This window comes from Vulpes vulpes, chromosome 16 (genome assembly GCF_048418805.1).
Source record: "Vulpes vulpes isolate BD-2025 chromosome 16, VulVul3, whole genome shotgun sequence".
Classification (NCBI taxonomy): Eukaryota; Metazoa; Chordata; class Mammalia; order Carnivora; family Canidae; genus Vulpes; species Vulpes vulpes.
Window position 1 is genome coordinate 91492633 of NC_132795.1, and position 13086 is coordinate 91505718.

General features: G+C 34.4%; 1 protein-coding gene across 6 annotated transcripts in view; it reads right to left on the reverse strand.

The window, feature by feature from the left end:
- Positions 1 to 13086, reverse strand: part of WDPCP (WD repeat containing planar cell polarity effector) — a 448174-nt gene that overhangs the window by 73802 nt on the left and 361286 nt on the right. For 5 of the 6 annotated variants that reach the window (XM_072743082.1, XM_025992718.2, XM_072743080.1 and 2 more), the window contains one exon: positions 9347 to 9509. In XM_072743082.1, the coding sequence (XP_072599183.1) occupies positions 9347 to 9509 (163 nt within the window). The remainder of the gene's footprint in view (positions 1 to 9346; positions 9510 to 13086) is intronic. The other variant, XM_072743081.1, reaches the window with a different exon arrangement.

Consider the following 13086-nt stretch of genomic DNA (forward strand, 5'->3'; position numbering starts at 1 on the left):
CCTATTCAAGAAGAGGGGATATCTTCCCGTTTGTTCCAGGCCATTTTTATGTCTGTAAAAGAGTGTTTTAAAATTTCTGTCATGTGAATTTTGCATATATGTCGTTAAGATTATCCCTCAGTACTTAATCTTTGTGGCGTTTCTCTCTGCATTATATCCTCTAACTTGTTATTGTTTGTGTATATGAAGGCTGTTATATTAACTTTACATCTTTCTACCTTACTATAGTTTAAAAATACTTGGTTTTGTTTAATCATTGATTCCCTATGGCTCTTCTGTTATATTATGTTATATTATCATATCATTGCAAATGAAGACAGTTCTATTTCTTTACCAATTTTTATTCTCTAGTTCAAGGATTGGCAAACTTTCTGCTAAGTACTAGATAGTAAAGTTTTAGGCTTTGAGGGCAATACAGCCTCTACCAATCAATAGACGATAAACAAACAAATGTGTTCTACTAAAACTTTATTTACAAGAATAGTAGCATGTTTGGATTTGGCCAGTTGGCCATAGTTTGCCACCTTTGATCTAGTTGATTTACCTAATTGTAATGGCTAATACCTCTCGTACAGGATAGAATAGTAGCAGACATAGTGGGTATTCTTGTCTTGTTTCTGGTCTTAGCAGAAATGCCTTTAGTGGTTCCCCATTAAATAAGATACCAGCATTAGGACTAAGGTATACATATATTATTATGTTAAGAATATATACCTCAATTCCTATTTTCTTGAGTATTTTTATCAGGAAGGGAGTTGTATTTTGTCAGAGGCTTTTCCAGCAGCTATGGAAATAATATGATTTTTATTAGCCATAGATCTATTAGATGTATAGTGTTAATGGATTTGGTAATATTGAACCAACCTTGTAATATCAGGATAGATCTAGGGGTTGAATTTTGTTTGGTAATATTTAATATTTTTACATTGATAATTCATGAATGATACTCATTTCTGATTATCTTTCTGTACTATAGAAAGTTTTTCTTTAATTTCAGTACATGGGAACAATTTGTAGAGCATTTAAAATATCTGTTCTTTGAGCAAGGATTGGAATTAGAATTCTCCAGTCAAAACATCTAGACCTCTTTCTTTGGGTACTTCTTTAAGAATTTTGTCTATTTCTTCATGGAAATTGGTCTGCTTCAGATTTCTAAATCTAATGGTGGTAACTTTGGCAGTTAGTATTTACCTAGGAAATTTCTTCTGCTTTTAAATGTATTTGTATAGAAATTTACAAAGTGGTCTCTTAAGATTTAAAAAAAAAAAATCTTGTTAGAGTGGTTAATTCCTCCCTCTGTGCCACTTCTTGGTTTGTATGTTTATACTTTCTTTCCTTTTATCTTCACCAAGTCAGCTTGATCAGGTTGGTCTATATTTTATTCATCTTTTCAAAAACATCTAGATTTAATTAGGTCTGTTGTTTTTGTGTGTGTGTTTTTAAACTTCTACCTTAGAGATCAGTTAACTATGACCTGTCAGCTAGTCACCTGTTCGTATAAATAAAGTTTTACTGGATCACAGGCATGTTCATTCATTTTAGGTATTACAAACAGCTGCTTTTGTGCTGCAACAAGAATTGAGTAATTGCAGGAGAGAACATATGGTCAACAAGCCTAAAATATTTACTCTCTACACGTTCAGGAGAATTTCCCAACCTCCACTCTGCCTCATTAATTTCTGATTTTTATTATTTCCTTTGTTTTTACTTATTTTGGTTTAGTTTCTTGTCATTTTTTAAAGGTTTTTGAGTTGGAATTGGTTTATTTTGTTCTTTCATTTCCTCTTTTTAAAGTGTTCAGTGCTAGGGGCACCTGGGTGGCTCAGTGATTGAGCCTTTGGTTCGGGGTCGTGATCCTGGGGTCCTAGGATTGAGTGCTGCATTGGGCTCTGAGCAGGGGAGCCTGCTTCACCCTCTGCCTGTGTCTCTGCCTCTCTCTCCCTCTTTGTATCTCTCATGAATAAATAAATAAAATCTTAAAAAAAATAAAGTGTTAAGTGCTAGTAGTTTTCTTTTAATTATTAATTTTAATTCATCCCATAGATTGTGACATGCGGTTTCATTATAATTATTTTTTTAAAAATTCATATTGTGTTTTCTTCTTTCACCCATGAGTTGTTTAATAGAGAAGACTTTAATATTTCTAAGAGGATGGTCATTTTGTTTCTTGTTAAACATTTCTAGTTGTGTTTTTTTAAAAAGATTTTATTTATTTATTCTTGAGAGGCACAGAGAGAGAGAGAGAGAGAGAGAGAGAGAGAGAGAGGCAGAGACACAGGCAGAGGGAGAAGCAGGCTCCATGCAGGGAGCCCATTGTGGGACTTGATCCCGGGACTCCAGGATCACGCCCTGGGCCAAAGGGATGCTCAACCGCTGAGCCACCCAGGCATCCCATCTAGTTATATTGCACTGTGATTACAGAGTGTTTCTAAGAGTTCTTTCTTATGGAACTTAGTGATATTCTTTTGACACCTAAGATTACTTTTTTGGTAAATATTTTGGGGAAAATTCTTTTTAATTTGTTTTTATTGAAGTTCAATTTGCCAACATATAGTATAACACCCAGTGCTCAGTCCATCAAGTGCCCTCTTCAGTGTCTGTCACCCAATCACCCCATTCCCCTACAGGCTTCCTCTTTAACCTTTTGTTCATTTCCCAGAGTTAGGAGTCTCATGGTTTGTCTTCCTCTCTAATTCCCACTCAGTTCCCCTCCTTTCCCTTATAATTCCTTTCACTATTTCTTATATCCTCCGTATGACCATATGATGACCCATCCCAGCACCCCTGAAAATCTAAACCATATGATGCTTGTCCTTCTTCAATTGACTTACTTCACTGAGCATAACACCCTCCAGTTCCATCCACGTGGAAGCAAATGATAGGTATTCGTCCTTTCTGATGGCTGAGTAATATTCCACTGTATATATAGACCACATCTTCTTTATCCATTCATCTGTTGAAGGACATCGTGGTTCCTTCCACAGTGTGGCTATTGTGGACATTGCTGCTATAAACATTTTGGGGTGCAGGGGTCCCAGCATTTCACTACATCTGTATCTTTGGGGTAAATACCCCATAGTGCAACTACTGGGTCATAGGGTAGCTCTATTTTTAACTCTTGAGGAACCTCCACACTGTTTTCCAGAGTGGCTGTACGAGTTTGCATTCCCACCAACAGTGCAAGAGGGTTCTGGGGGAAAATTCTATTTTTCCATTATCAGAGTGTAGAATTTAATAAATATCCACAATATCTACATTACTGATTATGGTGTTTAGGTGTTCTTTCTCCTTATTTTTTGCCTACTTAATCTATTTTGTAATAAGAATAATGAGTTAGGGATCCCCGGGTGGCGCAGCGGTTTAGTGCCTGCCTTTGGCCCAGGGCGCGATCCTGGAGACCCGGGATCGAATCCCACGTCGGGCTCCCGGTGCATGGAGCCTGCTTCTCCCTCTGCCTGTGTCTCTGCCTCTCTCTCTCTCTCTCTCTGTGACTATCATAAATAAAAAAAAAATAAAAAAAAAAGAATAATGAGCTAAAGTCTCCTTGGTGTCTGTGTCTCAGACCTTGCATCTCTTACAGATTTAACTTCATAGAGGTGGTTTCTGTGTTAATTGGTACTTGCATGTTGGTTATATCTTTGTTGTGAAATTCGGATGTTAATATTTCATTGTCAATATATACTTGGGGGCTTGAATTCTCTCTGTAACCAGGATTTCTGTTGGTTTCTTATTTTCATTTGCTTAAAGTATCTTTTCCCATATCTTTATTTTTAGCTTTTCTAGATCAATTTATTTTAGATATATCTCTTTAAAGATTTATTTATTTATTTATTTTAGCACAAGTCAGGGGATGGGCAGAGGGAGAAAATCTTCAAGCAGACTCTCCACTGAGCACATAACCTGAAGTGGGACTCAGTCCTACAATCCATGAGATCATGATCTGAGCCGAAACCAAGAGTTGGTTGCTCAACCAACTGGGCCACCCAAGTGCCCCTAGATGTCTCTCTTATATACAGAGTATAGCTGGATCTTGGTTTGTGGGGCATACTGAAAATATTTTTCTTTCTTTCTTTTTTTTTTTTTTTAAGATTTTATTTGAGAGAGCAAGCGAGATAGAGAGCATGAAGTGGAAGAGGGGCCAAGGAAGAGGGAGCAGCAGTCTCTCCACTGAGCATGGAACCTGATGTTGGTCAATTCCAGGACCCTGGTATCATAACCTGAGCTGAAGGCAGACACTCAAATGACTGACCCATCCCAGCACCCCTGAAAATCTATTTCTATTAATAGATGAGGTAAGTCTATTTATATTAATTGACATGACTGATATTCTTGGTCCCTATGAATATTTTATAATTATGTGAATTTTGTAATATTTGCTTATATTTCTTAAGTGGGTGTGATTCTTTTACTCTATTTTTTTGGAAGATTTATAGTTTAGTTTTGGTGGTTATCTTTGTACAGCTATCTTTTCTAATGCCCTTAGTCTCTTCTTTTCTTAGTTAACTTTTCATTATCTCATGTATCAGTGTTTACTGTTATCTTTTAGCTCCCACCTATGTCTGTACAGCAATCAGTGACCTTATTCTACTTTTCTCTTTCACTCTTTGTTCACCTCTCATTGTTTTAGTTGTATCATTTCTATTTAATTGCAACACACAGTATCTCTCCACTCCCTGTTTTTGGTCTTTTTTTGTTTTTGTTTTTTTTTAATTCATTTGTTAGAGCATGTGCACACACATGAGTGTGGGGAGGAGCAGAGGGAGAGGTGGAGAGAAAATCCTCAAGTAGACTCCGTACCCACTGTTGAGCCCATCATGAGGCTTGATCCCAGGATCCTGAGATTATAACCTGAGCCAAAAGCCAAGAGTCAGACACTCAACTGACTGACCCAGATACTCCTAGTTTTGATCTTCTATCTACATTTATATGTATTAAAATGTTCAGAATTAGTTATTTTGCAGAAGTTTTCCCAGTTATCTCATAATTGGATGAGGCTCTTCCTCTATAATCTTCCTCCAGAAGGGTTCATTAGAACCGTTTTTCTTTACCCTTGATACTTGAAGGAGAGTGTGGATAGCTATAAATCACTAGTTTATACTTCTTTCCATTGAGTTTTTAAAAATTACAGATCTACTTTTGCCTTACCTTGTATTTTATTTTTGAAAAGACTGATGCTTGTTTAATTCTTCTGCATTTGTTAGTTATTTGATCTTTCTACCAGGAGGCCTTGCAGATTTTTAAAAACTAATCATTGATATCTAAGAATTTAAAGATATGTTTTAGAACTGATTTTTATAATAATTTTTCTCAGGTACTTGGTATGATTTTTTTGTTGTTGAGATTTTATTTATTTGAGAGATAGCATGAGTGGGAGGGCAGGGAGAGGGAGAAGCCAACTCTCTACTGAGCGGGGAGTCCAATGCAAGACTTGATCCCAGGACACTGGGAGCATGACCCGAGCCCAAGGTAGATGCTTAACCAACTGAGCCACCACCCAGGTGCCCCTTGATATAATCTTCTGATATGTAAATCCAAGTTTTTTTTTAAACGTTTATTTCTAAAGCATTTTCCCTGGATTATAATTTTAAATATTGTTTCCAGTGAGTCAAATTGTACAAATACTGTTTCTCCTTTGTCTTATCTCTCATTCCATTACTTTTCTCCCTTGTCTTTTTTTCTTTTTTACCTTTATCTCCTTTTCATTGTCTTGTTTTCTGCCATTTTCAGTGCCTTTTATTAAATCTTAATTTTAGATTATTTCCATTTGGGTGCCTTGTAATTTTTCATTTATTTATTTTTAAATTTTTCATTTCTAAGATATTTCTCTTTTCTTTCTTGAATGCAGTGAACTTTCTCCCCCCTCCTTTTCCTCTTAGTTTTTGTCCTTCTAATTCAGAGTGGGTTTCCATGTACCCAGATGTTTATTTGAATATATTTAATTTTGCATGGAGTATTGTACAGTTTTCTTCTACTTCATGGTTGTTTTGAGGGAGAAGAATTTTTCTCAATTGATATGTCTTGGTTTCATTTTATTTTTCTTTGAAGTAACTATATAGAACTATTAATCATTTTCCTGTTTATTGTTTTGGTATTGGAATGTATTTTGGGAGATTCTGGTTCAGTGGAGCCCTCAGTATGGTTAAGTCTGGCACTTGTTTGTGTAAGGGTAGATATACAGACTAAAGGAACAGAATTGCAAATCCAGAAATAAATCTTTATACCTATGGTCAACTGATTTTTGACAAAGGTATAAAGGCAATTGGATTTTCACGTATAAAATAATGAACTTAGACCCTTATATCACATCATACATAAAAATCAAATTAAAATGGACTTGAGTGTAAGAGCCAAAGTTATAAAACTTCCAGAAGAAAACAAAGGAGAAAATTTTTGTGATTTTTAAGTTAGAAAAAAAATTTCTTACATACAAAACAAAAGCATAATCAATAAAAGAAACCATAACTAAACTGTTTTACCAACATTTGAAACTTTTGCACTTCAAAAGACACTGTTAGAAAAATGAAAGGGCAAGTCACAGACTGGGAGAAAATATTTGCAATCATATATCTGATTAAGGACTTACAGTTAAGAAAGGTTTTATAATTCAATAATAAGAGAACTTATTTTAAAAATGGACAAAGTTTTGAATAATATTTCACCAAAGAAGATACACTAATGGCTAATAATCATATAAAAATGCTCAACATCATTAGTCACTAGGGAAATGTAAATTAAAATCATGAGATGCTAGTCTATACCCAAGAGGATGACTAAAATAAAAAACACTGACAATACCAGCCACAGGTGAAGATCTGGAGAAACTGGAGCCCTGTATATTGCTGATGGGTATGTAAAATGTTATAGTCACTTTGGAAAAACAATTTGGAAGTTTCTAAAAACTAAGAAGATAAAGATAAACTTACAATATGATCTAGCAATTTTACTCCTAGATACCTACCCAAGGGAAATGAAAACGTATGTCCCCCTGAAGACTTATATGTGAATATTTATAGCACCATTATTCCTAAATAGCCCAAATCTGGAAGTAATTAAAAATGTTGAGCAACTGGTGAGGAGTTAAACAAAATTTGATAATATCCATACAATGGAACACTATTCAGAAATGAAAAAGGAATAAATAACATGCTATGACATGTATGAACCTCAAAAACCATAATGCTAAGTGCAAGAAGCCTGACACAAGAGACAACGTATTGTATGAATTCATTTATATGAACTTTCCAGACTGTATGATTTCATTTATATGAAATTCCTCTAGAGGCAGAAAGCAGACCAGTTAGTGGCTCACACTGGAGGTAGGAGTAGAAATGGACTGTAAATTGGCACAAGGGAACTCTGTGGCAATGGAAATGTTCTAAAACCACTCTGTGGTGGTAGTTGAAAACTTTATAAATTTAGCAAACATCATTGAACTCTATACTTACAAGGGGAAAATTTTATGGTGCATGTAAATTATACCCCAGTAAAACTGTTTTTAAAAAAGTAAATAAAGAAGTAGGACTTCCAGGTAGTTGAAGATAATAGTCGCTGCTTTCCTTTCTGTTTCTTAGTACTTCCTCTATAATGATACAGAACATAAGAGAAGAAAAGAAACTATTGAAAGCCCCACCTTCAGTATGACTTGACAGAGAACTTGCAAACAATTGTAAATCAAATGGAAAAAATGCCAGATCCCAGTGCATGATCTCTAAATTCCTGGTATTCTTGTGGATTAGAACATGAACTATACCATGCAGTTTGAAGGGATAATTTTTTTTTAATGTACATCTTCTGTGGTGGGGAGTTGGGTGGGTGATAAAGGGCAAAAAGGGAGAGACACCTTCTGGCAGTTGGGTGTGAAGGAAGAAAGAAGCAAAAGGGTAAAATTTAGGGTCTGCAAAATAAAAGAGAACCAAAAAATCAGAAGTCATACAGCTCCATCAGGAATGTGTAGAGAGCTTCACTAGACCTTCTTTCACTTCTTTATTCCAGGATCTTCCTGTTAAATTTTTGGCTAGTCTACCATTCTGTCACTTGACCTAAGCTGGCTAGTAGAACTGTGGCTTCCCCTGTTCATTTTCTATCAAAGTTGTTATATTTACCAACAGTTTGCTCTTTTGCTGTGCAGGGTTTTTCCACTCTCAGCTGCAAATCAACTTAGCTGCTGTTTGTTCTTCACAGCCTGTCCCACCCTAGTAGAACTACAAGGCTGAACTAGCTTGGGGGCGTGAGGGGATGCAAACAGCCCCAGAATATCAGATTCCTCCTTTATTACTAGAAGTTTAATGCTTATCAAATTGTTTGCCCCTATTTGATTTTCAGAGCCTGGAAATGGCAGTTTTTGTCCAGCTTTATAACTGTTTCTTGGGGAGAGGATTTACTTACCTCTGAACTCCACCAAACCTGGAAACTCTGCTCCTTTATTTACTATTAATCAAACTATGTAGTTTGAGGCATTTTCCTCAGGATATTTAAGAGTATATATATATATATGTATAATTAATAAGAAATATATGACCTATATTTCATATGATTATATAAAAAATACGGCCTCTTCATAATTATTGCATATAGTTGAGATCCTCAAGAGCAGGTATGTAAACTGCAGAACAGGGGCCAAATCCTGCCCACCGCCTGTTTTTGTAAATAAAATTTTATTGTAAACGGCCACTCTAACTTATTTATATACTGTCTATGGCTGCTTTCATACTACAGTGGTGGAGCTGAGTGTTGTGCCAGAGTCTGTAGGAGCCACAAAGCCTAATATATCTGGTGCTTTACACAAAGTTTGCTGGCCTTTGCTTCAGAGCAAATTATAATGGTAACTAACCTAATTACCATTATAAATGATATTACTTTGACCAGTATTTTTATTTCACAATTATTCTGTTTATTTTCTCAATAACCCATATACTCAGCTGGATAGATATGAAGTTATCATTTATCAGATTTTGGAAACTAATGGCAAAGTTTATAAGTACGATCATATGAATTACAATTCAAACTAAATATACCAAAAATTAATGTTTTAATATGATAGTCTAACAATTCTGAAATTTAACAACAGAATAAAATTAGAATTTGATTTGTTAGTAATTTCATGTTCATGTTGGTCTGGAATAACATTCTAACAATATTTTGTTTACATTCGATTCTTCTTCCATTGTACCTGCTTTCGCATGACCAAACTACTGCAAAGTCATTGCCATGAGAAAATGCACACTTTTTTCTTTGACATTTTGAAAAATTCTTGCTTACCTATTAGTTTGCATTTAAACAGGGAATATTTAAATTGTTTAGTACTAAGTACTCTGTGGAGCACTTTTCTTGATTCAACATATCTTACCTATTAGAAGAGTCATTCAGTGTTCTTTGTTGAATAATATGTTTATGGACTGAACAAAAAGGAGGGAGGTTATCTGGAAATTTGTCTTCTCCTTGAGGAGCTAAAGATAAACCAACAAAAGCTTCATTTAGCATATCTCCTCTGTCCAAAGGCCCCAGGAGTTCTGTAGAAAAATGATCAAGATATGAGTCAAAATCAGATAAAATTTCTACTAACTCCTTTTAAGTATGATTACAGGAAAACTTTTGCATATCCCAATGAAACTTTGAAAAAATTTGTCAATTAACTATATAGTACACAATGGAAAACTTGTAGTCCTAGTCCCCATATGACTTCTGTCATTCTGGCACTTAGCTCAACCAGGGGAATTTGACAACTGAATAATTAATGTTTTCAAGTTCACATCTGATAATTGAATAATATTTTCAAGTTCACATTTTAAAAATTCATTTACAACTTCCCCATAGTGTTTTTAACCAGCATTTTATTAATCAAACAATGTTGTTGTTGTTAACCAACTACTGGAATACTTTATTATATTGGAAAATTGTGAGAAGTGAATTGTTTTATACTCCACCTGTAGAACACAATTTGAAAGCAAAAAAGTAAAGTATCTGTTACAAGAATGTATATTTTCCAATAAAGTGTATAGAGAGTTTGCTATTCCCACTCATACAGATGTACAGAGCAAACTTTAAAATTGGCAACTTAGGGCATTGTTTAGAAAAATTGCAAAGCATCCTGAAGTTGTGAAAAATAAATTTGAAAAAACAAACTTTATTAAAGGCCAAAAACTCTTAGGACCATACTCTGTGTATTTTTTTTTAAACCATGTTAAAACCATTTTTAAAGGCCAAAACCATTAAAGGCCAAAAACTCTTAGGACCATACTCTGTGTATTTGTTTTTAAACCATGTTAAAACCATTTTTACAGTATACAGTTCAGGGCAGCCCCGGTGGCGCACGCCGCCTGCAGCCCAGGGCGTGATCCTGGAGACCCTGGATTGAGTCCCACGTCAGGCTCTCTGTGTGGAGCCTGCTTCTCCCTCTGCCTGTATCTCTGCCTCTCTCTCTCTCTGTCTCTATGAATAAATAAATAAAATCTTTTAAAAAATAAAGTATACAGTTCAGTAGTATTAAATATATTCACCTTACTGTGCAAGAGATCTCCAAATTTTTTTCTGCTTGTAAAATTGACACCGTACACCCACTTAACTCCCTATTTATTCCTGTGTCCCTTCCTGTAGGCCCTGGTGACCACCATTTTGCTTTTTGTTTCTACAAATCTGACTACTTTGGATACTTCATTGAAGTGGTATCATATAGTATTTGCATTTCTGTGACTGTCATATTTGCATTTATGTGGTTGGCATATTTCCCTTTGCATAATGTCCTCATGGTTTATCCATGTTTTAGGATTTCCTTCCTTTTTAAGGCTGAATGATATGTATGTACATAATATATGTATATATATACTACATTTTGTTTATCTACTTGTCCATCTGTGGAGATTTGGATTGCTTCCAGCTTTTGGCTGCTGTGAATAATTGTTATGAAGATGAGTCTGCAGGTATCTTTTTGATACCTTGATTATAATTCCTTTGGATATATACCAATAGGTGGGCTTGCTGGATCATATGTAAATTCTATTTTTAATTTTTAAAATTAATTAGAAGTTTTATTTAAGTAATCTCTGTACCCCATTTGGGGCTCAAACTCATGATCCCCAGATTGAGTGTCACATGCTCCCCTGACTGAGCCAGCCAGGTGCCCCAACCGCTTTTAATTAATGAACTACCATGTTGTTTTTGTTATCATTGCACAATTTTACAATCCCACCAACAGTGCTCCAATTTTTCCACAACTTTGCCAACACTTGTCATTTTCTTTTTTTTTAAATTATAGCCACTCTAATGAGTGTGAGGTGGTATCTCATTGTAGTTTTGATTTTGCATTTCCATAAATATCATTGATGTTGAATGTATTTTCATGTCTTTATTGGCCATTTGCTTATCTTCATTGGTGAAATATCTATTCAAATCGCTTTGCCCATTTTTGAATTAAGCTGTTTGATTTTTGCTGTTGAGTTTTGGGAGCATTTTATATATTCTGGATATTAATCCCTTATCAGATATATGATTTTCAAGTATTTTCTCACATTTCATGGGTTGCCTTTGCATTCTGTTGATAGTATCCTTTGATGAGTAAAAGTTTTAAATTTTGATGCAGTCCAATTTATTTTTACTTTTGTTGCCTATACTTTTGGTATTCTCTCCAAGTAACCATTGCCAAATCCAATGTCATGAGATTTTCTCCCTGTTTTTTCCCTGAAAGTTTTGTAGTTTAGGTCTTGGATCCATTTTGAGTTAATTTTCATATATGGTGCAAGTTAAGCTGTCAACTTCATATTTTTAAAAATATTGATATCCAGTTTTCCAAGCACTGTTTATTGAAAAGACTGTCCTTTCCCCCACTGAATTAAATGGACTGGGTACCTTGTTGAAAATCATTTGACCATGCATGTAAGGATTTATTTCTGGGCTATTTTATTCCATTCGTCTGTCTGTTTTTATGCTAGTACAATATTGTTTTGATTACTGTAGTTTTGCAGTAAGTTTTGAAATGAGGAAGTGTGAGTCCTTCAGCTTTATTCTTTCTCATGATAATTTTGGTTCTTCAGGATTTCTGAGATTCCATATGAATTTTAGGACGGGTTTTTCTATTTTTGCAAAATATGTCATAGTGATTTTGATAGAGATTACATTAAATTCTTAGATCTTTGGGATGTATGGACACTTTAAAAATAAATCTTACAACCCACGAACAAAAGGGAGGTTTTTTTTTTTCTTATTACGGTCTTTGTCATCAGTGTTTTCTACTTTTCAGTGTACAAGTCTTTCACCTCTTTAGGTTTATTCCTATGGATTTTATTTTTCTTGATGCTCTTGTAAATGGAATTGTTTTTAAATTTTTCTTTACAAATTGTTCATTAAAAATTTTAAAGAAGTTTTTAAATTCCAGTTAGTTAACATACAGTGTAATATTAGTTTTAAATGTAGAACAGAGTGATTCAGCACTTCCATGCAATACCCAGTGCTCATCAGAGCAAGCACACTCCCTTATCCATTTCCCCACTCACCTCCCCTCTGGTAATCATCCATTTCTTCTCTATAGTTAAGAGTCTGTTTCTGATTTGGATGCCTTTTATTTATTTAATTTCTCAATAGTTCTGGCTGGGATTTCCAGTGGCTGTGTCAAAAAGTAATAGAGAAAGAGGGCATCCTTGTCTTGTTCATGATTATAGAGGAAAAGCTTTCAGTTTCACTATTGACTATATGTTAGCTATGAGCTTTTAATAATTTTAATATGCGTTTTTTTATGTCAAAGTAGTTTCCTTCTATATTTAGTTTATTGAGTTCTATCATGAAAGGGTATTGGGTTTTGCCAAATGCTTTTTCTGTATCAATTAAGAAATATATATTGTTTCTGTTCTTTATTCTGTTAATGTTGTATATTACATCAATTTATTTTTGTAGATTGAACTGTCCTTGCATTCTAGAAATAAATTATTACTTGGAGTATAATCTATTTAATATGCTGCTGTATTTGGTTTAGTAGTATTTTGTTAAGAATTTTGTATCAATATTCATCAGAGATACTGGTCTATTCATTTTTCTTTTAAAGATTTTATTTATTTATTTATTTATTTATTTATTTATTTATTTATTTATTCATTAGAG